The sequence below is a fragment of the Oncorhynchus gorbuscha genome, linkage group LG19 (assembly GCF_021184085.1).
Source record: "Oncorhynchus gorbuscha isolate QuinsamMale2020 ecotype Even-year linkage group LG19, OgorEven_v1.0, whole genome shotgun sequence".
Classification (NCBI taxonomy): domain Eukaryota; kingdom Metazoa; phylum Chordata; class Actinopteri; order Salmoniformes; family Salmonidae; genus Oncorhynchus; species Oncorhynchus gorbuscha.
Window position 1 is genome coordinate 4,612,999 of NC_060191.1, and position 26,746 is coordinate 4,639,744.

At 44.0% G+C, this 26,746-nt stretch overlaps 1 protein-coding gene and 1 long non-coding RNA gene across 2 annotated transcripts in view; both read left to right on the forward strand.

The window, feature by feature from the left end:
* LOC124006316 overlaps positions 1-18,675 on the forward strand; it is a 32,053-nt gene extending 13,378 nt beyond the window's left edge. The window contains exons 2-3 of the long non-coding RNA XR_006833757.1: positions 16,910-17,155; positions 17,333-18,675. This is a non-coding gene — a long non-coding RNA (uncharacterized LOC124006316). The remainder of the gene's footprint in view (positions 1-16,909; positions 17,156-17,332) is intronic.
* A 41-nt stretch (positions 18,676-18,716) lies between these two features.
* On the forward strand, positions 18,717-26,061 carry LOC124006424 (inward rectifier potassium channel 2-like). Its single transcript, XM_046316432.1, has 3 exons — positions 18,717-22,131; positions 23,345-23,662; positions 24,322-26,061. Exons 1-3 carry the CDS (start codon positions 21,094-21,096, stop codon positions 24,553-24,555), a joined length of 1,590 nt encoding a protein of 529 aa, XP_046172388.1. The 5' UTR covers positions 18,717-21,093; the 3' UTR covers positions 24,556-26,061.
* Positions 26,062-26,746: the final 685 nt, after the last annotated feature.

Genomic DNA, 26,746 nt, shown 5'->3' on the forward strand with positions numbered 1-26,746 from the left:
AAGACCTGAGGACAGATGTTAACTCCCAGAGCTAGCCGCCAGGTTGGGTACATTTGGAGACACACAGGTTCCACTCAGACTCATCAGCCGAGCCCAGAGAAATGAGACCCGACTAGCCGTATGACGAGATGTCCAGTGTTTTAAACGGGTGCACAAGTCCATTCCTCTAAGGTAGGCTTGATGGTTATTATTTGTTGTTCTCTGTATTCGGTCGTTGAACAGGTCCAGCTGACACTGTAAGCAGAGTCCAGGCCAAAGTGGTGAACGATGAGACCGGTAAAGATGCTTCAGTTAATAGTCTATTGATCCGATGGGACGAGAGCTAGAAGTTCACACACTGTTGTTGTCATATTTCAATTGCCATGGCTTCATGTAGGCTGCCAGAAACATTCAGAGATTTAGGCTTCTATAACTGTGTCACTGAAAATGGTTTTGAAATCAGATTGACATTGTAAAAAAACACATGAGAAGAGAGAAACAGACTGACGGCCATAGAGGGAGCGAGAGAGAGAGGGAGGGGAAACAGGAATGAGCGAGCGATTAAAAGGGAGGGAGCTGGAAGAGAGGGTCATGTGACATGGAGAGAGCACCATTTTGTGGCCTGGTTTCAGACCCACGCTGATCAATGACCCTATTGATCCTGCATATTTGGCATGTCACACTCACATCACAGCCAAGAAACTCAGGCCAGGCCAGCATTCATAGTTTTAAACAGACAACATATATCACACTCAAATGTAAATGTAATTAACTAGAGTCGGGCACCACACAATCATATTTATAGAGCTGTTATCTTCCGAATAAACTCAGTGGGCGGAGCTTTCTTTCAACTTTGATTCTCGGAAGTGTCCTGTGTGTCATCGTGAAAGTAGTTTTTGTTTTAGAAGGAGAGAGAGAGAAGAGAAAGGAAGTTTATCTTGTGGCTTACTGAATGACATTGAAATCCTATTCACAGGGAACCTTAATCTGGATACATAACACCTTAATATGGGAAAATAATCTGTCTGTGTAGAGAGAGGAAGGGAGGGGGAGAGGGGATGGAGAGAAAGTGAGAAAGTCACAGGATAAACTTCCCTTGTGTATCTCTCTCCTCTCTCTCTCTCTCTCTCTCTCTCTCTCTCTCTCTCTCTCTCTCTATATATATATATATATATATATATATATATATATATATATATATATATATATATATATATATATATATATATATATATATATATATATATATCTGGACAGGGCATATGTGAACAGATTAGGGTCATCCAAAATGTCTGTGTTCCACAGGGCAACTGATGACACACTGTAACCTCTACACACATCTAGTGCATTATCATATCAGGCAACTCTGCGTATCTGACACTGTCCAGGAGTCGTGGGAACCGACAACTTCAGAAGAGCACTTTTCCCAGATAACCCGGGCATGGCCACTCACACGGGGGACATTTGAAGCATTTGCCACCTCACCACGATAAGAGTTGTCACTCACTCTCTCTCTCACACAAACACACACTGTTTTATCTGGACCAAAAAGGGGCTTAGGTGGTGGGCGGGACAGGGGGCCCGGTCTGCCTATCGGCGTAGCCACATTTCAGAGAAACATTTTGCAGTTTTAAAGGTAATTCCCAGATTTGTTTTTGCCATGGCTAATGCTGTTTATTTATTGATTGATTTTTTGGTGGGGGGGGGGGGGTAGATCAGCTTTAATATTGCAGATAGATTGTGGCTTCTATCAAAGTAATTTTCTGCATAATTTCCAATCCTTGTAAAGTCCTTCTTTATTGTTTTCCTCTAACTCTACCACACCTCCCACAGGATGGGGTAGTGTTGTCAGGATGGGGTAGTGTTGTCAGGATGGGGTAGTGTTGTCAGGATGGGGTAGTGTAGTCAGGATGGGGTAGTGTTGTCAGGATGGGGTAGTGTAGTCAGGATGGGGTAGTGTTGTCAGGATGGGGTAGTGTTGTCAGGTTGGGGTAGTGTTGTCAGGATGGGGTAGTGTAGTCAGGATGGGGTAGTGTTGTCAGGATGGGGTAGTGTTGTCAGTATGGGGTGTGTTGTCAGGATGGGGTAGTGTTGTCAGGATGGGGTAGTGTAGTCAGGATGGGGTAGTGTAGTCAGGATGGGGTAGTGTAGTGTTGTCAGGATGGGGTAGTGTTTTCAGGATGGGGTAGTGTTGTCAGGATGGGGTAGTGTAGTGTAGTCAGGATGGGGTAGTGTTGTCAGGATGGGGTAGTGTAGTGTAGTCAGGATGGGGTAGTGTAGTCAGAATGGGGTAGTGTAGTGTTGTCAAGATGGGGTAGTGTAGTCAGGATGGGGTAGTGTAGTGTTGTCAGGATGGGTTAGTGTAGTCAGGATGGGGTAGTGTAGTCAGGATGGGGTAGTGTAGTGTTGTCAGGATGGGGTAGTGTAGTCAGGATGGGGTAGTGTTGTCAGGATGGGGTAGTGTTGTCAGGATGGGGTAGTGTAGTGTAGTCAGGATGGGGTAGTGTAGTCAGGATGGGGTAGTGTAGTCAGGATGGGGTAGTGTTGTCAGGATGGGGTAGTGTAGTCAGGATGGGGTAGTGTAGTCAGGATGGGGTAGTGTTGTCAGGATGGGGTAGTGTTGTCAGGATGGGGTAGTGTAGTCAGGATGGGGTAGTGTAGTCAGGATGGGGTAGTGTAGTCAGGATGGGGTAGTGTAGTCAGGATGGGGTAGTGTTATCAGGATGGGGTAGTGTAGTCAGGATGGGGTAGTGTTGTCAGGATGGGGTAGTGTTGTCAGGATGGGGTAGTGTAGTGTTGTCAGGATGGGGTAGTGTTGTCAGGATGGGGTAGTGTAGTCAGGATGGTGTAGTGTAGTGTTGTCAGGATGGGGTAGTGTTGTCAGGATGGGGTAGTGTTGTCAGGATGGGGTAGTGTTGTCAGGGTGGGGTAGTGTTGTCAGGATGGGGTAGTGTAGTCAGGATGGGGTAGTGTTGTCAGGATGGGGTAGTGTAGTCAGGGTGGGGTAGTGTAGTCAGGATGGGGTAGTGTTGTCAGGATGGGGTAGTGTTGTCAGGATGGGGTAGTGTAGTCAGGATGGGGTAGTTTTGTCAGGGGGAGGTAGTGTAATCAGGATGGGGTAGTGTAGTCAGGATGGGGTAGTGTAGTCAGGATGGGGTAGTTTTGTCAGGGGGAGGTAGTGTAATCAGGATGGGGTAGTGTAGTCAGGATGGGGTAGTGTAGTGTTGTCTGTCATGTTTTGTCATTGATTATCATGTCTTGTCTCTGTGCTTCCCTTCTATTCGTTTCCCTCTGCTGGTCTTATTAGGTTCTTTCCCTCTTTCTATCCCTCTCTCTCCCCCTCCCTCTCTCCCTCTCTCGCTCTCTCTCTCTATCGTTCCATTCCTGCTCCCAGCTGTTCCTCATTCTCCTAACTACCTCATTTACTCTTTTCACACCTGTCCCCTATTTTGCCCTCTGATTAGAGTCCCTATTTCTCCCTCTGTTTTCCGCTTCTGTCCTTGTCGGATCCTTGTTTGATGTTCGCTGTTCTGTGTCCTTGTTCCGCCCTGTCGTGTTTTACCTTCTTCAGATGCTGCATGTGAGCAGGTGTCAATGTCAGCTACGGCCGGTGCCTTCCCGAAGCGACCTGCAGTCTGTGGTCGCGTCTCCAGTCGTTCCTCTCTACTGACGAGTGGATTTCAGTTTTCCTGTTTTTGCATTTGCCTAGATAATATCCAGGATTATCGCTTTTGTTTAAGACTGGAATAAAGACTCTGTTTCCGTTAAGTCGCTTTTGGGTCCTCATTCACCTGCATAACATTGTCAGGATGGGGTAGTGTAGTCAGGATGGGGTAGTGTAGTCAGGATGGGGTAGTGTAGTCAGGATGGGGTAGTGTAGTCAGGATGGGGTAGTGTTGTTAGGATGGGGTAGTGTTGTCAGGATGGGGTAGTGTTGTCAGGATGGGGTAGTGTAGTCAGGATGGGGTAGTGTAGTCAGGATGGGGTAGTGTTGTCAGGATGGGGTAGTGTAGTCAGGATGGGGTAGTGTTGTCAGGATGGGGTAGTGTAGTCAGGATGTGGTAGTGTAGTCAGGATGGGGTAGCGTTGTCAGGATGAGGTAGTGTAGTCAGGATGGGGTAGTGTAGTCAGGATGGGGTAGTGTAGTCAGGGTGGTGTAGTTTGGTCAGGATGGGGTAGTGTAGTCAGTATGTGGTAGTGTAGTGTACCTTCCCTATTGGCCTACAAATACAATCAACATGCTAATAATAGGGTAAAATGTATTTTTGAAGTTTGATAAGATTTAGATATCCCATAGACAAACAACATTTTGAACAGATATCAGTGTCTAGAATACAGTTTTTGTTTGTTACTTGCTTTTCAAAGAGATGCACACGTTTTGTGCTCTTGTAGGAAGCAACCACTCCCCCGTTGCTGACTAGAAACTAGCTATAATTGGGCTAATAACTCACTAGCAAAGAATAGGAATACATTTACACAACTGGCTACATGCAAATCCATATATGGTAATGGTCTATTTGCATGTAGGGATACTGCAGCTCTGATTGGTTATGGTGCACCAGTCTGTGTAGAGTATAGACCTGAGTCATGCCTGTAAATGCAATAGAATCTTACTCAATGCACTCTTCCTACAAGAAAATCTCTTGCGTAGTTAGTTTTGTTTCAGTACGCTGGATTGAAAGTAGCTAATATTGTGTTGATTCGATCATAAATCGCACAGCCGATGGAAACTTTGATAGTGTTAACTAAAGGGGAAAACTAGAAAGTTGAGGGAAGTTCAATCTCGTGCTTCTCTGTGAGGGCTGATATTTCTTCTGCGAGGCAGTCCCAGGGAGCTGCACGCCCACGCGTAGCTGAGAGGGAATATTGATCACTATTAATATCCTCACTATGATGACGTTTCCTGTCCAAATTATACTAAAGTATCTCAACATGTATCTCATTCATATCTCATTGTGTAACTCAATGAATCCACCATGTGGATTATTTATCTTTAGACTTTCTTTCTCTACTTGGAGTGTTTAACCCCAAGTTGTTATAAAAATGTAAAACGTTTTTGTTCATATTGGTGGTGGTTTGTCTCGATCTGAGTTTATAGTTTACCACTGGAGTTTATAGTTTACCTCTGGAGTTTATAGTTTACCTCTGGAGTTTATAGTTTACCTCTGGAGTTTATAGTTTTTCACTGGAGTTTATAGTTTATATCTGCAGTTTATAGTTTACCACTGGAGTTTATAGTTTACCACTGGAGTTTATAGTTTACCACTGGAGTTTATAGTTTACCTCTGGAGTTTATAGTTTACCTCTGGAGTTTATAGTTTACCACTGGGGTTTATAGTTTACCTCTGGAGTTTATAGTTTACCTCTGGAGTTTATAGTTTACCACTGGGGTTTATAGTTTACCACTGGGGTTTATAGTTTACCACTGGAGTTTATAGTTTACCTCTGGAGTTTATAGTTTACCTCTGGAGTTTATAGTTTACCACTGGGGTTTATAGTTTACCACTGGGGTTTATAGTTTACCACTGGAGTTTATAGTTTACCTCTGGAGTTTATAGTTTACCTCTGGAGTTTATAGTTTACCACTGGGGTTTATAGTTTACCACTGGGGTTTATAGTTTACCACTGGAGTTTATAGTTTACCACTGGAGTTTATAGTTTACCACTGGGGTTTATAGTTTACCACTGGGGTTTATAGTTTACCTCTGGAGGTTATAGTTTACCACTGGAGTTTATAGTTTACCTCTGGAGTTTATAGTTTACCACTGGAGTTTATAGTTTACCACTGGAGTTTATAGTTTACCACTGGAGTTTATAGTTTACCTCTGGAGTTTATAGTTTACCTCTGGAGTTTATAGTTTACCACTGGGGTTTATAGTTTACCTCTGGAGTTTATAGTTTACCTCTGGAGTTTATAGTTTACCACTGGGGTTTATAGTTTACCACTGGGGTTTATAGTTTACCACTGGAGTTTATAGTTTACCTCTGGAGTTTATAGTTTACCTCTGGAGTTTATAGTTTACCACTGGGGTTTATAGTTTACCACTGGGGTTTATAGTTTACCACTGGAGTTTATAGTTTACCTCTGGAGTTTATAGTTTACCTCTGGAGTTTATAGTTTACCACTGGGGTTTATAGTTTACCACTGGGGTTTATAGTTTACCACTGGAGTTTATAGTTTACCACTGGAGTTTATAGTTTACCACTGGGGTTTATAGTTTACCACTGGGGTTTATAGTTTACCTCTGGAGGTTATAGTTTACCACTGGAGTTTATAGTTTACCTCTGGAGTTTATAGTTTACCACTGGAGTTTATAGTTTACCACTGGGGTTTATAGTTTACCTCTGGAGTTTATAGTTTACCACTGGAGTTTATAGTTTACCACTGGGGTTTATAGTTTACCTCTGGAGTTTATAGTTTACCACTGGAGTTTATAGTTTACCACTGGGGTTTATAGTTTACCACTGGAGTTTATAGTTTACCACTGGAGTTTATAGTTTACCTCTGGAGTTTATAGTTTACCACTGGAGTTTATAGTTTACCACTGGGGTTTATAGTTTACCACTGGAGGTTATAGTTTACCACTGGAGTTTATAGTTTACCTCTGGGGTTTATAGTTTACCACTGGGGTTTATAGTTTACCACTGGAGTTTATAGTTTACCACTGGAGTTTATAGTTTACCTCTGGAGTTTATAGTTTACCACTGGAGTTTATAGTTTACCACTGGAGTTTATAGTTTACCACTGGAGTTTATAGTTTACCACTGGAGTTTATAGTTTACCACTGGAGTTTATAGTTTACCACTGGAGTTTATAGTTTACCTCTGGAGGTTATAGTTTACCACTGGAGGTTATAGTTTACCACTGGGGTTTATAGTTTACCACTGGAGGTTATAGTTTACCACTGGAGTTTATAGTTTACCTCTGGAGGTTATAGTTTACCACTGGAGGTTATAGTTTACCACTGGGGTTTATAGTTTATCACTGGAGGTTATAGTTTACCACTGGAGTTTATAGTTTACCTCTGGAGGTTATAGTTTACCACTGGAGTTTATAGTTTACCTCTGGAGGTTATAGTTTACCACTGGGGTTTATAGTTTACCACTGGGGTTTATAGTTTACCTCTGGAGGTTATAGTTTACCACTGGAGTTTATAGTTTACCACTGGGGTTTATAGTTTACCACTGGGGTTTATAGTTTACCTCTGGAGGTTATAGTTTACCACTGGAGTTTATAGTTTACCACTGGAGTTTATAGTTTACCTCTGGAGGTTATAGTTTACCACTGGAGTTTATAGTTTACCTCTGGAGTTTATAGTTTACCACTGGGGTTTATAGTTTACCTCTGGAGTTTATAGTTTACCACTGGAGTTTATAGTTTACCACTGGGGTTTATAGTTTACCACTGGAGTTTATAGTTTACCACTGGAGTTTATAGTTTACCTCTGGAGTTTATAGTTTACCACTGGAGTTTATAGTTTACCACTGGGGTTTATAGTTTACCTCTGGAGTTTATAGTTTACCACTGGAGTTTATAGTTTACCACTGGGGTTTATAGTTTACCACTGGGGTTTATAGTTTACCACTGGGGTTTATAGTTTACCTCTGGAGTTTATAGTTTACCACTGGAGTTTATAGTTTACCACTGGGGTTTATAGTTTACCACTGGGGTTTATAGTTTACCACTGGGGTTTATAGTTTACCACTGGGGTTTATAGTTTACCACTGGGGTTTATAGTTTACCACTGGGGTTTATAGTTTACCTCTGGAGTTTATAGTTTACCACTGGGGTTTATAGTTTACCACTGGAGTTTATAGTTTACCACTGGAGTTTATAGTTTACATCTGCAGTTTATAGTTTACCACTGGAGTTTATAGTTTACCACTGGAGTTTATAGTTTACCACTGGAGTTTATAGTTTACCACTTGGGTTTATAGTTTACCACTTGGGTTTATAGTTTACCTCTGGAGTTTATAGTTTACCACTGGGGTTTATAGTTTACCAGTGGAGTTTATAGTTTACCAGTGGAGTTTATAGTTTACCACTGGAGTTTATAGTTTACCTCTGCAGTTTATAGTTTACCTCTGGAGTTTATAGTTTACCTCTGCAGTTTATAGTTTACCTCTGGAGTTTATAGTTTACCTCTGGAGTTTATAGTTTACCTCTGGGGTTTATAGTTTACCTCTGCAGTTTATAGTTTACCTCTGGAGGTTATAGTTTACTTCTGCAGTTTATAGTTTACCCACCTTTTTTTACCACTACATCACTGTTTAGGACATATCAGTTGCTCCTTGAAACTAGGCTTATAGGTGGTTAGTTGATAAAGCCCTCTGTGATGTTCTGATGTCTGTTTTGTGTCTGTCCAAGAAGATAATCAATTGACCCACTGATAATGAAGTTAACCAACACAACAGAGCAGGTCACATTCTGTGCCTAGCTTACATATAGTATGTATACTGCTGCAGGCAAAGGTTAGGGTCGCACATCGCAATTTCACAGGGACACCTTCCCTGTCACCTCTCTCTCACTTTTTCTCTCTCTCTCTAGCTGAATCACAAATGACCCCCTCTGCCCTCCATTTGCGCATTCACACGCCTCTCTACCAGTGTAACTAAGCTGAGGAAGTGAAAATGATGGAGGGTGTAGGTGCTATTTAGACCTTCCGATAACCACTTAAACCGAGCCAGCAATGTTGCTGGCTTCAGAACTAAGTGGAATCCCATTAGGCACCACTTATTTCAGAGTTTGTGCAGTTTCACACAAAATAATGTAGGTGGTGTCTAATTATTTGTCACATGCAGTAGTGGAAAAAGTACCCAATTGTCATACTTGAGTACAGTGCCTTGCAAAAGTATTCATTGGCGTTTTTCCTATTTTGTTGCATTACAACCTGTAATGTAAATCGATTTTATTTGGATTTCATGTAATGGACATATACAAAATAGTCCAAATTTGAGGGAGTGAAATTTAAAAATTAACCAATTACATTCAGAAGTCACATAATGAATTAAATAAAGTTCACCTGCGTGCAATCTAAGTGTCACATGATCTGTCACATTATCTCAGTATATATACACCTGTTCTGAAAGGCCCCGGAGTCTGCAACACCACTAAGCAAGGGGCACCACCAAGAAAGCGACACCATTTAAGACCAAGGAGCTCTCCAAACAGGTCAGGGACAAAGTTGTGGAGAAGTACAGATCACATTTACATTTACATTTAAGTCATTTAGCATACGCTCTTATCCAGAGCGACTTACAAATTGGTGCATTCACCTTATGACATCCAGTGGAACAGTCACTTTACAATAGTTCATCTAAATCTTAAAGGGGGGTGAGAGGGTGAGAGGGATTACTTATCCTATCCTAGGTATTCCTTAAAGAGGTGGGGCTTCAGGTGTCTCAGATCAGGGTTGGGTTATAAAAAAATATCAGAAACTTTGAACATCCCACGGAGCATCATTAAATCCATTATTAAAAATAGAAAGAATATGGCACCACAACAAACCTGTCAAGAGAGGGCAGCCCACCAAAACTCACGGACCAGGCAAGGAGGGCACCAATCAGAGGGGCAACAAAGAGACCAAAGATAACCCTGAAGGAGCTGCAAAGCTCCACAGCGGAGATTGGAGTATCTGTCCATAGGACCACTTTAAGCCGTACACTCCACAGAGCTGGGCTTTAAGGAAGAGTGGCCAGAAAAAAGCCATTGCTTAAAGAAAACAATAAGCATACACGTTTGGTGTTCACCAAAAGGCATGTGGGAGACTCCCCAAACATATGGAAGAAGGTACTCTGGTCAGATGAGACTAAAATGTAGCTTTTTGGCCATCAAGGAAAACGCTATGTCTGGCACAAACCCAACACCTCTCATCACCCCGAGAACACCATTCCCACAGTGAAGTATGGTGGTGGCAGCATCATGCTGTGGGGATGTTTTACATCGGCAGGGACTAGGAAACTGGTCAAAATTGAAGGAATGATGGAGGGCGCTAAATACAGGGAAATGCTCGAGGGAAACCTGTTTGAGATTTGAGACTGGGACAGAGGTTCACCTTCCAGCAGGACAATGACCCTAAGCATACTGCTTAGCAACACTTGAATGGTTTAACGGGAAACATTTAAATGTCTTGGAATGGCCTAGACAAAGCCCAGACCTCAATCCAATTGAGAATCTGTGGTATGACTTAAAGATTGCTGAACACCAGCAGGAACCCATCCAACTTGAAGGAGCTGGAGCAGTTTTGCCTTGAAGAATGGGCAAAAATCCCAGTGGCTAGATGTGCCAAGCTTATAGAGACATATTTATGTCTTGGAAAACAACAGAGGATTTGTTCATTCAAATGTCTTGCTTTTTTATTGTTATTTAAAAGTGGAACACGAATTGTATCATTCAAGTCAGGAGTGTGTCCCGAAGTTGATGGGTTTGTTGATCCCATTGCCACTCTCTGGAAGTCACCCCCTGAGCTTCGTCAGCAACACGTGGCAACGGGGGACCCTCCAAGGGAGTTGGTAGGGGCTAGGGGGCGGTTTGGGATTCACACTCTCTCTCTCTCTCTCTCTCTCTCTCTCTCTCTCTCTCTCTCTCTCTCTCTCTCTCTCTCTCTCTCTCTCTCTCTCTCTCTCTCTCTCTCTCTCTCTCTCTCTCTCTCTCTCACACACACACACACACACACACGTCACACACACTGTGTGAAATCTGTACCTTTACCTACCTGTACTGTATCCTACCTTTGTGTGTGTGTATACTGCAGCCTATCATCGGAATGTGTACAGTTAAAGTTAACAATGTGTAGTGGTTCCTACCTGTGTGTTCAGTTACCTACTGTATCCTACCTTTGTGTGTGTATACTATAGCCTATCATCAGTATGTGTACAGTTAAAGTTAACAATGTGTAGTGGTTCTACCTGTGTGTTCAGTTACCTACTGTATCCTACCTTTGTGTGTGTGTATACTGTAGCCTATCATCAGTATGTGTACAGTTAAAGTTAACAATGTGTAGTGGTTTCTACCTGTGTGTTCAGTTACCTACTGTATCCTACCTGTATGTGTACACTCCCTCTGGCCGTGGTTGAGTGGTTCTTATATAAAGACTTGAGTGGATTATCAGAGTCTTGGTGGGATTACTGCAGTCACGAGCCCAGCTGTAATCCACAGCATTCCGTCACCATCACCGCATCACAGATCTCAATACCGTTCCCAGTCTTAGTCTTCATCGCAGTCTCATTTATAATTCACTATCAGATCTCTCTATCACGGCTACATTCCCCCTCAACCCAATCCTCTTCCTTTTCATCTCTTTTTCAGTTACCTCGGTGACTATATATACAACAGTTCACCCCCTCCTCTCTCTGTCTCATTCTATATACTACGGTTCACCCCCTCTACTCTGTCTCATTCTATATACTACGGTTCAACCCCTCTTCTCTCTGTCTCATTCTATATACTACAGTTCACCCCCTCTTCTCTGTCTCATTCTATATATTACGGTTCACCCCCTCTACTCTGTCTCATTCTATATACTACGGTTCACCCCCTCCTCTCTCTGTCTCATTCTATATATTACGGTTCTACTCTGTCTCATTCTATATACTACGGTTCACCCCCTCCTCTCTCTGTCTCATTCTATATACTACGGTTCACCCCCTCTTCTCTGTCTCATTCTATATACTACGGTTCACCCCCTCTACTCTGTCTCATTCTATATACTACGGTTCACCCCCTCTTCTCTGTCTCATTCTATATACTACGGTTCACCCCCTCTTCTCTGTCTCATTCTATATACTACGGTTCACCCCCTCCTCTCTCTGTCTCATTCTATATACTACGGTTAACCCCCTCTACTCTGTCTCATTCTATATACTACGGTTCACCCCCTCCTCTCTCTGTCTCATTCTATATATTACGGTTCTACTCTGTCTCATTCTATATACTACAGTTCACCCCCTCCTCTCTCTGTCTCATTCTATATATTACAGTTCTACTCTGTCTCATTCTATATACTATGGTTCACCCCCTCTTATCTGCCTCATTCTATATACTACGGTTCACCCCCTCTACTCTGTCTCATTCTATATGCTACGGTTCACCCCCTCTACTCTGTCTCATTCTATATACTACGGTTCACCCCCTCTACTCTGTCTCATTCTATATACTACGGTTCACCCCCTCTTCTCTGTCTCATTCTATATACTACGGTTCACCCCCTCTACTCTGTATCATTCTATATATTACGATTCTACTCTGTCTCATTCTATATACTACGGTTCACCCCCTCCTCTCTCGGTCTCATTCTATATACTAAATCAAATCAAATTTATTTATATAGCCCTTCGTACATCAGCTGATATCTCAAAGTGCTGTACAGAAACCCAGCCTAAAACCCCAAACAGCAAACAATGCAGGTGTAAAAGCACGGTGGCTAGGAAAAACTCCCTAGAAAGGCCAAAACCTAGGAAGAAACCTAGAGAGGAACCGGGCTATGTGGGGTGGCCAGTCCTCTTCTGGCTGTGCCGGGTAGAGATTATAACAGAAAATGACCAAGATGTTCAAATGTTCATAAATGACCAGCATGGTCAAATAATAATAAGGCAGAACAGTTGAAACTGGAGCAGCAGCACAGTCAGGTGGACTGGGGACAGCAAGGAGCCATCATGTCAGGTAGTCCTGGGGCACGGTCCTAGGGCTCAGGTCCTCCGAGAGAGAGAAAGAAAGAGAGAATTAGAGAGAGCATATGTGGGGTGGCCAGTCCTCTTCTGGCTGTGCCGGGTGGAGATTATAACAGAACGTGGCCAAGATGTTCAAATGTTCATAAATGACCAGCATGGTTGAATAATAGTAAGGCAGAACAGTTGAAACTGGAGCAGGAGCATGGCCAGGTGGACTGGGGACAGCAAGGAGTCCTCATGTCAGGTAGTCCTGGGACATGGTCCTAGGGCCCAGGCCAGTTGAAACTGGAGCAGCAGCATGGCCAGGTGGACTGGGGACAGCAAGGAGTCATCATGTCAGGTAGTCCTGGGGCATGGTTCTAGGGCTCAGGTCCTCCGAGAGAGAGAAAGAAGGAGAGAAGGAGAGAATTAGAGAACGCACACTTAGATTTACACAGGACACCGAATAGGACAGGAGAAGTACTCCAGATAAACAAACTGACCCTAGCCCCCGACACATAAACTACTGCAGCATAAATACTGGAGGCTGAGACAGGAGGGGTCAGGAGACACTGTGGCCCCATCCGAGGACACCCCCGGACAGGGCCAAACAGGAAGGATATAACCCCACCCACTTTGCCAAAGCACAGCCCCCACACCACTAGAGGGAAATCTACAACCACCAACTTACCGTCCTGAGACAAGGCCGAGTATAGCCCACAAAGATCTCCGACACGGTACAACCCAAAGGGGGAAACCCAGACAGGCCGACCACAACAGTGAATCAACCCACCCAGGTGACGCACCCCCCCAGGGACGGCACGAGAGAGCCCCAGCAAGCCAGTGACTCAGCCCCGTAACAGGGTTAGAGGCAGAGAATCCCAGTGGAAAAAGGGGAACCGGCCAGGCAGAGACAGCAAGGGCGGTTCGTTGCTCCAGAGCCTTTCCGTTCACCTTCCCACTCCTGGGCCAGACTACACTCAATCATATGACCCACTGAAGAGATGAGTCTTCAGTAAAGACTTAAAGGTTGAGACCGAGTTTGCGTCTCTGACATGGGTAGGCAGACCGTTCCATAAAAATGGAGCTCTATAGGAGAAAGCCCTGCCTCCAGCTGTTTGCTTAGAAATTCTAGGGACAATTAGGAGGCCTGCGTCTTGTGACCGTAGCGTACGTATAGGTATGTACGGCAGGACCAAATCAGAGAGGTAGGTAGGAGCAAGCCCATGTAATGCTTTGTAGGTTAGCAGTAAAACCTTGAAATCAGCCCTTGCTTTGACAGGAAGCCAGTGTAGAGAGGCTAGCACTGGAGTAATATGATCAAATTTTTTGGTTCTAGTCAGGATTCTAGCAGCCGTATTTAGCACTAACTGAAGTTTATTTAGTGCTTTATCCGGGTAGCCGGAAAATAGAGCATTGCAGTAGTCTAACCTAGAAGTGACAAAAGCATGGATTAATTTTTCTGCATCATTTTTGGACAGAAAGTTTCTGATTTTTGCAATGTTACGTAGATGGAAAAAAGCTGTCCTCGAAATGGTCTTGATATGTTCTTCAAAAGAGAGATCAGGGTCCAGAGTAACGCCGAGGTCCTTCACAGTTTTATTTGAGACGACTGTACAACCATTAAGATTAATTGTCAGATTCAACAGAAGATCTCTTTGTTTCTTGGGACCTAGAACAAGCATCTCTGTTTTGTCCGAGTTTAATAGTAGAAAGTTTGCAGCCATCCACTTCCTTATGTCTGAAACACATGCTTCTAGCGAGGGCAATTTTGGTGCTTCACCGTGTTTCATTGAAATGTACAGCTGTGTGTCATCCGCATAGCAGTGAAAGTTTACATTATGTTTTCGAATAACATCCCCAAGAGGTAAAATATATAGTGAAAACAATAGTGGTCCTAAAACAGAACCTTGAGGAACACCGAAATGTACAGTTGATTTGTCAGAGGACAAACCATTCACAGAGACAAACTGATATCTTTCCGACAGATAAGACCTAAACCAGGCCAGAACATGTCCGTGTAGACCAATTTGGGTTTCCAATCTCTCCAAAAGAATGTGGTGATCGATGGTATCAAAAGCAGCACTAAGGTCTAGGAGCACGAGGACAGATGCAGAGCCTCGGTCCGATGCCATCAAAATGTCATTTACCACCTTCACAAGTGCCGTCTCAGTGCTATGATGGGGTCTAAAACCAGACTGAAGCATTTCGTATACATTGTTTACTACGGTTCACCCCCTCTACTCTGTCTCATTCTATATACTACGGTTCACCCCCTCTACTCTGTCTCATTCTATATACTACGGTTCACCCCCTCTACTCTGTATCATTCTATATATTACGGTTCTACTCTGTCTCATTCTATATACTACGGTTCACCCCCTCCTCTCTCTGTCTCATTCTATATATTACGGTTCTACTCTGTCTCATTCTATATACTACGGTTCACCCCCTCCTCTCTCTGTCTCATTCTATATATTACGGTTCTACTCTGTCTCATTCTATATACTACGGTTCACCCCCTAATATCTGCCTCATTCTATATACTACGGTTCATCCCCTCTTCTCTGTCTCATTCTATATACTACGGTTCACCCCCTCTACTCTGTCTCATTCTATATGCTACGGTTCACCCCCTCTACTCTCTCTCTCATTCTATATACTACGCTTCTCCCCCTCTACTCTCTCATTCTATATACTATGGTTCACCCCCTCTTATCTGCCTCATTCTATATACTACGGTTCACCCCCTCTACTCTGTCTCATTCTATATGCTACGGTTCACCCCCTCTACTCTGTCTCATTCTATATACTACGGTTCACCCCCTCTACTCTGTCTCATTCTATATACTACGGTTCACCCCCTCTTCTCTGTCTCATTCTATATACTACGGTTCACCCCCTCTACTCTGTATCATTCTATATATTACGATTCTACTCTGTCTCATTCTATATACTACGGTTCACCCCCTCCTCTCTCGGTCTCATTCTATATACTACGGTTCACCCCCTCTACTCTGTCTCATTCTATATACTACGGTTCACCCCCTCTACTCTGTCTCATTCTATATACTACGGTTCACCCCCTCTACTCTGTATCATTCTATATATTACGGTTCTACTCTGTCTCATTCTATATACTACGGTTCACCCCCTCCTCTCTCTGTCTCATTCTATATATTACGGTTCTACTCTGTCTCATTCTATATACTACGGTTCACCCCCTCCTCTCTCTGTCTCATTCTATATATTACGGTTCTACTCTGTCTCATTCTATATACTACGGTTCACCCCCTAATATCTGCCTCATTCTATATACTACGGTTCATCCCCTCTTCTCTGTCTCATTCTATATACTACGGTTCACCCCCTCTACTCTGTCTCATTCTATATGCTACGGTTCACCCCCTCTACTCTCTCTCTCATTCTATATACTACGGTTCACCCCCTCTACTCTGTCTCATTCTATATACTGGGGCCTGGGACCTGGGCCCCAGGTCCCAGGTCCCAGGTCCCAGGTCCCAGGTCCCAGGTCCCAGGTCCCAGGTCCCAGGTCCCAGGCCCCAGGCCCTAGGCCCCATGCTAGTATATGGGATATGTAATTCCCTCGCTGTGTCACAAATACACGTGTGTGGTTTGGTTTCTCTATCCTTGTGGGGACCAGAAGTCCTCATAAAGATAGTAATACAAGGAATATTGGAGACATTCCGCCAGTCCCCTTAGGCTTTTTTAGGCTTAAGGGTTAGAATTAGTGTTAAAGTTAGGGTTCAGGGTTAGAATTAGTGTTAAAGTTAGGGTTCAGGGTTAGAATTAGTGTTAAAGTTAGGGTTCAGGGTTAGAATTAGTGTTAAAGTTAGGGTTCAGGGTTAGAATTAGTGTTAAAGTTAGGGTTCAGGGTTAGAATTAGTGTTAAAGTTAGGGTTCAGGGTTAGAATTAGTGTTAAAGTTAGGGTTCAGGGTTAGAATTAGTGTTAAAGTTAGGGTTCAGGGTTAGAGTTTGGGTTAGTTTTAAGGTTAGGATTTTGCGGTTAATGTTAGCGTTAGGGTTAAGGGCTATGGAATGTAGGATTTGAAATGGGAATCAGTTGTTTGGTCCCTAGAAGGATAGTAAAATAAACATGTGTGTGTGTTTGCAATAACCGTCAAGATGTACAGTATTGGGGCCCAAATTCACAGCTTATTCACCTGTATGGGTCATAAAATATGACCGTAAAGATATACAGTAAACTATCACAATGGAAGTGGTTCTCTTATTCCACCCCTCTGTTTCTTTTTATTCCAGGTTCCATGATGGAGACATTTTAATTTGTAATTCCGGAGACATTTCTTCCCATTCTTTCCAAGAAGTGACGCAACATCAACACTCCCAGTAAACTGGACACAGGAATATTTGTTGTGTTACAAGAGCTACGCCAGAGCACCCAGACAGACCAAGTCTCAACTAACAGGTTACTGATTACATGATTTTATTATGGGTTTTCATTGAGCTATTACAAATGAAGATGAAAACCATGGAGGGTTAGAGACGGTGAGTCCATCCTGCTCTTTTGCTCTTTACCGTCTTACATTCTCAGAATGTCCACAAGACAAGACCTACCTGCTTACATCATCAGAGCATCTGATTTCACAAGGGAGATCTGAAGTCATGGTTGTATCTCTGTTTATGCTGATTGTTGGTTGGTCTGTATTGTCATGTTATTACCAGGTTGGCAAGGACACAGGAGAGGCGTCACGGGAGGAACAAAACGGGATAAGAAATGTGACGACTGACTGAGCAAAAGAAGAAAATGTCGGAGAAAGAAGGAAAGAGAGAAGGATTGTGTGTTCTCTACTTTCTCAGAAGTGCTGCCCCTAAATTCCTGTTACTATGCCTGAGAGAGGGAGGGCAGCAGACCAGTCAAAATGAACCCCTACGTCACCTCTCATTTTAGGAGGGATCTCTTTCCCCACTTCTACTTGTTGTAGAGGCTTCTCTTCTCTTCTCCCTTCTCTTACTGTTTGTGTGACATGACAACACCTGTCTCTGTGTAAACCTAGGACAGTAGGTAACACCTGTCTCTGTGTAAACCTAGGACAGTAGGTAACACCTGTCTCTGTGTAAACCTAGGACAGTAGGTAACACCTGTCTCTGTGTAAACCTAGGACAGTAGGTAACACCTGTCTCTGTGTAAACCTAGGACAGTAGGTAACATCTGTCTCTGTGTAAACCTAGGACAGTAGGTAACACCTGTCTCTGTGTAAACCTAGGACAGTAGGTAACATCTGTCTCTGTGTAAACCTAGGACAGTAGGTAACATCTGTCTCTGTGTGAACCTAGGACAGTAGGTAACACATGTCTCTGTGTAAACCTAGGACAGTAGGTAACACCTGTCTCTGTGTGAACCTAGGACAGTAGGTAACATCTGTCTCTGTGTAAACCTAGGACAGTAGAACACACCTGTCTCTGTGTAAACCTAGGACAGTAGGTAACACCTGTCTCTGTGTAAACCTAGGACAGTAGGTAACACCTGTCTCTGTGTAAACCTAGGACAGTAGGTAACACCTGTCTCTGTGTAAACCTAGGACAGTAGGTAACACCTGTCTCTGTGTAAACCTAGGACAGTAGGTAACATCTGTCTCTGTGTAAACCTAGGACAGTAGGTAACACCTGTCTCTGTGTAAACCTAGGACAGTAGGTAACATCTGTCTCTGTGTAAACCTAGGACAGTAGGTAACATCTGTCTCTGTGTGAACCTAGGACAGTAGGTAACACATGTCTCTGTGTAAACCTAGGACAGTAGGTAACACCTGTCTCTGTGTGAACCTAGGACAGTAGGTAACATCTGTCTCTGTGTAAACCTAGGACAGTAGAACACATCTGTCTCTGTGTAAACCTAGGACAGTAGGTAACACCTGTCTTTGTGTAAACCTAGGACAGTAGGTAACATCTGTCTCTGTGTAAACCTAGGACAGTAGGTAACACCTGTCTCTGTGTAAACCTAGGACAGTAGGTAACACCTGTCTCTGTGTAAACCTAGGACAGTAGGTAACACCTGTCTCTGTGTAAACCTAGGACAGTAGGTAACACCTGTCTCTGTGTAAACCTAGGACAGTAGGTAACACCTGTCTCTGTGTAAACCTAGGACAGTAGGTAACACCTGTCTCTGTGTAAACCTAGGACAGTAGGTAACACCTGTCTCTGTGTAAACCTTGGACACCAGGTAACGACTGTTGCCTTGGTATTCTCCTGTGTTGTGCCTTTGTTGCTCTTAGTCAGGGTGTTACACTGTAAACTGTCCTCAGTGATCTGGTCAAGGTGTTATACTGTAAACTGTCCTCAGGGAGCTGGTGAAGGGTTGAACTGTTCCTCAGGAACCTAGTAACATGTTTAGCTTGTTCACTGGGGGTCAAAGACTTGCCAGCGTTCGAAAACCACAGTCCACTGGAAATGTGTAAGGAAGGTAAAGTCTAATATCGCAATCAAACCTTTTTTATGTCATTTGGATTTGCCCTGAATCAAACCTTTTGAGTTTTCTTTGTTTTTTATCCCTAAGGGACTTGGCATGCAACAAACAAAAAAAATCTCTCTTCCCAAAATATTACCTTTGTTTGCCTCAGTGGGTTGTTGTTTTTACCCAGTTTTCCTTGCACGTCCTCTGCACATTATTGCCACATTTTTCCAAGGCAATTAGACTGGAAGCTTTTCTGAAATGGATAAACATGTATGTTCTCTGTCAAGCAGGGGTGTTGAGTGTGACACTTGAACCAAGAGGAGAGAACTAAAACCAACCCGTTTAGAAAAAACAAGGACACGGCACCTCCCGTCCCAGGATTGGACAGGATTTGACCTCTGAAATAACCTTTGAGCTCTGAGTTTTCGTAGAGGTCATCCACGGGTGTATGCCCTGTGTGCCTGTTACCCCTCCCCTCTTTCCCCACAACCGGCCAATAGGATTCTGCTCTTCCTACACATTCACTTTGACTCTATAATAGGTGTTGTATAGAATTAATCCTGGTGTCATATGTATAGGATGGTACTCAACAATAGGTACACAGAAAGTACACACAATTGTACATGCCTTGGCGTTCTAGTCAAGTAATTTAATTCTCTCTCCTTTTATTTATTGTCTTTCTCCCTCTCTTTCCCTCACTCCCTCTGTTGTAGAGAATTATCCCATGCAGTTGTAGTGGAGAGTAAGTCTCCTTATTGTTGTATACATTTTTACAACACTGAGTTAATACGATGTAGCTGATCTGGTCAGTAGTCAGTCTGTGCAGTGTGTTCTGTACTGAATTGACAATGCCTTTAGGTGAAACACAGAGCCTCTCAGGAATAGGATATCCAGCAGTCACCTGAGAGAGCCGCAAACATATTTCAAATGTCTCTAAAAGTCTGCTTTTGTTGTGCCAAGAACTCACCACTGACATTTGAGGACTTTTGTGGCTTGGAAAAGATACTTGGATTTGAGGGGAAACTGCTGGTCACAGTCTCCCACTTGTGAGAGACACTGAGTGAGTATTATTTACACAGTGCATGGCTACTGTAGCTCATAAATGTGTTCCAAGGCCCTGTAGCAAAGGAAACATAGATATCAAAGGATGGAGGAACATATTCTGACTAATAGGAAGTGAATGGATTGGAATTGTGTACCATTATCTGAATCAATAGTCTAAGGAGTTCCTCCTCTGTTTCAATCTGCCTTGTGTATTTTCCATGACCAAACCACTGGGAAGTGAAGATCATGGAACGTAAGAAACAGCATGCTATTCTTTTCTCTGCTGGTTGCATGTTAGATACATGTTAGAAACGTAGACCCCGTTTGACTGTACTGTACTGTGGATCTACCCCTGGACTCTGTATTGTCACAACTACTACTACCCCATTGTATCCCCAGCTCTCATCCTTTCAAGCTTCTCAGTTCCTGTAGCCTGATCAATGTGTTTCCCTTGTGCTGCTTCAAACTGTCAGCAAAACTCCTGCTTCCTTGTAAGATGGCCACAGACTATGGGTCCCTCCTGTTGATACCCTGGACACGTGCGTAATCTCCCTCTTCAGCCCAAAGGAGTGTAAGTACTACAGGGACTATACAGTATTACTGCGAGACTGTCTATCTGCTGCTGTGGAATACGTTTCTGACCAGAGGAGTACATACAGCAACAACTTGACCACTGAGTTTCCTTCAAGAGAAGGGAAGGAAGAGTGTGAATCAGGACACTGTAGAGCTGTGAGTAACCCTGACTGTTAATAAAAAGTTAGTGGAACAATGATCCGGGAAGTGAGGGAAGTCATCTACTGCTGGATACAGTTTTTCCTCGTGGATTTACCTTTACCACATCAGATGGATTACTTTTCACCATAGAAACAGTGGAACTGGAAAGAAGTACAGAACACCAGGTTCTTATCAATACCTAGGTGGTCATAAACTCACAAAGCACATAGGAGTTGAGACTACAGCTTCATCAGCGTAAGATATTGTATTTAGCACCATGGAAGCGGCGCGTGTTAAGCGACGTTTCAGTGCGGTGGTTGACGGGCTGGTAGACGAGGAGGAAGTCATTAAGCTGGCTCTGAGTGTTGCTGACACGGCCAGGGTGGGGGGGAGCACGGGAGGCTCAGGGAGCCCCACCAGTCTCTCCCCCACACACAACCGAAATGGCAAAGCACTCCCCCTGCAGGGCAATGGCAGCAATGCACGGAGGCCCAGCGGAGCCTTGGAGGCAGGAGGAGGGGAAGGATCGATGAAAGGAGGAGGGCGCTCAGGACTGAGGGGCGGGAGGGGCGGAAGTCTGGGGAGAAGGGGAGAAGGCTGTTCGTCCTCGGACCGAGATTCAACACTGTCGTCCCCTTCCTCCTCAAGCCGCCGCCCCCCCCGGCGCTCTAGACGCCGGCCCCGCCACCGCTTTGTGGGCAAGGACGGGCGCTGCAACGTCACCTTCGTCAACATGAGCGAGAGAGGCCAGCGTTACCTCAGCGACCTCTTCACCACCTGCGTGGACATCCGCTGGCGTTGGATGCTAGTCATCTTCTGCCTCTCCTTCCTCCTCTCCTGGCTGCTCTTTGGCTTTGCCTTCTGGCTCATTGCTGCCGCGCATGGGGACTTCGCCATCCGCCTCAACCCCAGCTCGGGTGCCTCTTCCGGGGGAGGAGATGAGTCCGGAGCAGGGGCGGTGGTGGAAGTGGAGGAAACGTGTTTCGTTCAGGTCAACAGCTTTATGGCGGCCTTCCTGTTCTCCCTGGAGACGCAGACATCCATTGGTTACGGCTTCCGCAGCGTGACCGAGGCCTGCCCCCTGGCGGTGATGGCGGTCGTCTTGCAGTGCATTGTGGGCTGCATCATCGACGCCTTCATCATCGGAGCGGTCATGGCGAAGATCGCTAAGCCCAAGAAGCGTAACGAGACGCTGTTGTTCTCTGACACGGCAGTGGTGGCGCTGAGAGACGGGAAACTCTGCATGATGTGGAGGGTGGGGAACCTACGCAAGAGCCACCTGGTAGAGGCACACGTACGTGCACAGCTAATGAAGGTAAGAAAGGAGATGAAGAAGAAGATTGGTTGAGGGATGAAAGAAGGGAGCAGAGACTGAAAGGGCTGTAAACAGTAGAAGAGGCAGGACACATCAGTAACTGTAAAGAGACTGAAGGGTCTGTAAACAGTAGAAGAGGCAGGACACATCAGTAACTGTAAAGATACTGAAGGGGCTGTAAAAAGTAGAAGAGGCAGGACACATCAGTAACTGTAAAGATACTGAAGGAGCTGTAAACAGTAGAAGAGGCAGGACACATCAGTAACTGTAAAGAGACTGAAGGGGCTGTAAACAGTAGAAGAGGCAGGACACATCAGTAACTGGAGAGAGAGAGAGAGAGAGAGAGAGAGAGAGAGAGAGAGAGAGAGAGAGAGAGAGAGAGAGAGAGAGAGAGAGAGAGAGAGAGAGAGAGAGAGAGATGGAAAGTGATGGGGAGAAGTAGAGCGGGGGAGATGGAAAGTGATGGGTAGAAGTAGAGAGGGAGAGTGATATCAGTGAGCCCATCTGGACTGTACTCTGATGTCTGTGTTTAATGAGAGCTTGTTTTATTCTCCCTCAGGGGTTTAGAAGATTTACCAAGGGATTAATTTCCCCAGGATTCTTTAACCGAAAATCAGTGTGTGTGTTTGTGTGTGTGTGTGTGTGTGTGTGTGTGTGTGTGTGTGTGTGTGTGTGTGTGTGTGTGTGTGTGTGTGTGTGTGTGTGTGTGTGTGTGTGTGTGTGTGTGTGTGTGTGTGTGTGTGTGTGTGTGTGTGTGTGTGTGTGTGTGTGTGTGTGTGTGTGTGTGTGTGTGTGTTTTGACATATTGTCTGCCGGTCTGTATCTATTGTGTTTCATGTGGCTCTAGAGCAGGGAGGTGAAGAGAGGGACATTTAGATCTTCTTAAAACCTTGATCATGTCAAAGTTCAGACGGGGCAGCTTTGATAAGTTTTGGGGGATCATGGCAGAATTGTGTTTCTCAGTGCTGAGGCTGGGGATTGACTCCTGAAAAAGTTTGTGTAGTAAACCTAGGCCTGTGGAGTTTGGCTGCAGACTGGTGCAGCCAATAAATATAGGCAGGCGAGAGCTTTCTGTGGAACATAACACAATAAGACTTTGGACTGAACAATACAATATGTTCCTGTAAACAATGTAAAAACGAAACACTTAATCACTAACCTCATACCCTCTTTCCTTCCCTTTCTCTACCCTTGTTCTTTCCCCCTCCCCCAGCCGAGGGTGACCCCAGAGGGAGAGTTCCTCCCGCTGGACAATGAGGACGTCAACGTGGGATTTGACACGGGAACCGACCGCATTTTCCTGGTTTCCCCGGTAACCATCGTCCACGAGATCAACGATGAGTCACCGTTTTTCGAGATGGACCGTCGGACTCTGGAGGGCGACACGGAGTTGGAGGTGGTGGTCATTCTGGAGGGTATGGTGGAGGCCACAGCAATGACCACACAGTGTCGCAGCTCCTACCTCGCCTCCGAGATCCTCTGGGGTCACCGCTTCGAACCTGTGCTCTTCGAGAGGAAGAACTGTTACCAGGTAAGAGGGGGAGAGGTCCTATAGAAACAAAAGAGGAAAGAGTTTATTCTCCGCTGGCTTCGTTGTTACGTTTTCCCTTTTCTCTACATTTTAGCCATTTAGCAGACACTCTTATCCAGAGTGACCCCTCTCTTTTTCTTATCCAGAGTGACCCCTCTCTTTTTCTTATCCAGAGTTACCCCTCTCTTTTTCTTATCCAGAGTGACCCCTCTCTTTTTCTTATCCAGAGTGACCCCTCTCTTTTTCTTATCCAGAGTTACCCCTCTCTTTTTCTTATCCAGAGTTACCCCTCTCTTTTTCTAATCCAGAGTTACCCCTCTCTTTTTCTTATCCAGAGTGACCCCTCTCTTTTTCTTATCCAGAGTTACCCCTCTCTTTTTCTTATCCAGAGTGACCCCTCTCTTTTTCTTATCCAGAGTTACCCCTCTCTTTTTCTTATCCAGAGTGACCCCTCTCTTTTTCTTATCCAGAGTGACCCCTCTCTTTTTCTTATCCAGAGTGACCCCTCTCTTTTTCTTATCCAGAGTGACCCCTCTCTTTTTCTTATCCAGAGTGACCCCTCTCTTTTTCTTATCCAGAGTTACCCCTCTCTTTTTCTAATCCAGAGTTACCCCTCTCTTTTTCTTATCCAGAGTGACCCCTCTCTTTTTCTTATCCAGGTGGACTACTCGTTCTTCCACCGGACCTATGAGATTCCCAGCACACCCTCTTGCAGCGCTAAAGAGTTGGCCGAGCAGAAGTACATCCAGGGCTCACGCTCCTCCTTCTGCTACGAGAACGAAGTAGCCCTGCAGCTCGTCTCCCCTGACAATGACCCTGAGGGCAACCCTGGTGGCTGCCCCTCCCCCCTGACGCACCGATCCTCCCTCTCACAACCCACCCACACTAACTAGGGAGGCGACAGGCAGAGGGGACAGGAAGTGACCTGGGATCCACAGGAAGTCAGGGACAGACAGAGGGAGAGAGAAGCAGAAAGAGAGACAGGCTTTATAGGGAAAGAGACCAACGTAGAGAAAGGTAAGTAGAAGATTTAGGGAAAAGGACAATATTGAGAGACTGAAGTTGAGAGAGGTGTAGAAAGAGAAACAGAAGACACGACAAAGACGCCGAGAGACAAACGGAGAGAGAGAGATGCTGTATACTGTCTAACAGAGAGAAAGGACAGACAGATAGGACAGAAAAGGAGAGAGAGGGATAGAAAGAGAGAGAGAAGTGTCATTGAAAGGGGTAGATGGGCTGCTGCTACTCTGACTGTGTTAGCTGATTTGGACATAGCGATCTTTCAGAATCATTATGGACCTGTCTGTCTCAGACCCGTCCCGTCAACCAACCGCTACATTCACCACTGACTCCAGCACCTAGCTGACCACACATACAACACTGACCCCTATTGGCTTCAGTCTGTACCTGCAGCTCCTGTTCAGTTACAACTCACACTGAACACACTGGGTGCAGTGTCAGCACAAAACCATATGAGGGCATAGTCTGGTAACATGTTATTTGAAGGTCTACTTCTAAACTTATGATTGATTGTTTAATATGTTTAACTATGGTTAACAAACAAAGGTTTATAAGTACTTTGTAAGCAGAACTTTGATTAAAATGTTACCTTATGTTATTTTTTAAATTCTACAGAACCCAGCTGAAGGGACAATCTTATGTTAATGTTTACCTTATTCTGTGTTCCTCAAACATTTAAATTTGTATGATTTTCCTCAGTATTTTCTTTATTTAGTTCATTTGCTGAATACTGTATATTTGGTAGAATTTGAAGGGGGAAATGGAGGGATGTTAAAGGTAGACTCAGCGATATGACGTAGATGCAGAAAGTAAACAGCATAGTGGGTCAATATCCACAACAACTAAGAGTGTTGAAGTGTGAGGCTCAACTTCTCCGCTGTTTAAATAAATAGTGAGGGTATTCCATACCGGTAAAACATGAGCCTATCACAATAATGAAAACAAAATGTTGCCGAGGCTGAGATGGATGGCTGACACTGAGACGCGCGCGGACAGCAGTGGACGCATACATTCTGGCCTAATGACAATCACCAAAATGTCATTACACTTGTTGGTGTTTTGTGTAACAGAGGTCTCTTTCCATCCACCACTGTTTGGAGGCGGGAGACATGTTGAGACTGGAGGAACATGTAAAGGAGCCCTTTGAAATGATTGTTTGACAATCAGATGAAAACATCATGACTGGTGGTTTGTGCCACAGTAGAAGGTAATACATTTTAAAAGTTAAATAACAAATCTTTAGTACGAGGCCTACAGAGATCCTAATGAATGAATAGAGATTCCATATGGAATGAATGAATAGAGATTCTATATGGAATGAATGAATAGAGATTCTATATGGAATGAATGAATAGAGATTCTATATGGAATGAATGAATAGGGATTCTATATGGAATGAATGAATAGAGATTCTATATGGAATGAATGAATGAATAGAGATTCTATATGGAATGAATGAATGAATAGGGATTCTATATGGAATGAATGAATAGGGATTCTATATGGAATGAATGAATAGAGATTCTATATGGAATGAATGAATAGGGATTCTATATGGAATGAATGAATAGGGATTCTATACCTTCCTCCCCCCTTTAAGATTTAGATGCACTATTGTTAAAGTGACTGTTCCACTGGATGTCATAAGGTGAATGCACCAATTTGTAAGTCGCTCTGGATAAGAGCGTCTGCTAAATGACTTAAATGTAAATGTAAATGTCTATATGTAATGAATGAATAGGGATTCTATATGTAATGAATGAAGATTCTATACGTAATTTTATTTTATCTTTATTTTACTAGGCAAGTCAGTTAAGAACAAATTCTTATTTTCAATGATGGCCTAGGAACGGTGGGTTAACTGCCTGTTCAGGGGCAGAACGACATATATTCTATATGTAATGAATGAATAGGGATTCTATATGTAATGAATGAATAGAGATTCTATAGGTAATGAATGAATAGAGATTCTATATGGAAGGAATGAATAGAGATTCTATATGGAAGGAATGAATAGATTCTATATGTAATGAATGAATAGAGATTCTATATGGAATGAATGAA

Bases quoted from the DNA above. Each gene is read 5' to 3' on its own strand.
- LOC124006424 (XM_046316432.1), top strand. From the start codon at position 21,094: ATGGAAGCGGCGCGTGTTAAGCGACGTTTCAGTGCGGTGGTTGACGGG. The intron at 22,132-23,344 runs GTAAGAAAGGAG...CCCCTCCCCCAG, and splicing joins TACGTGCACAGCTAATGAAG to CCGAGGGTGACCCCAGAGGG. The intron at 23,663-24,321 runs GTAAGAGGGGGA...TTTCTTATCCAG, and splicing joins AGAGGAAGAACTGTTACCAG to GTGGACTACTCGTTCTTCCA.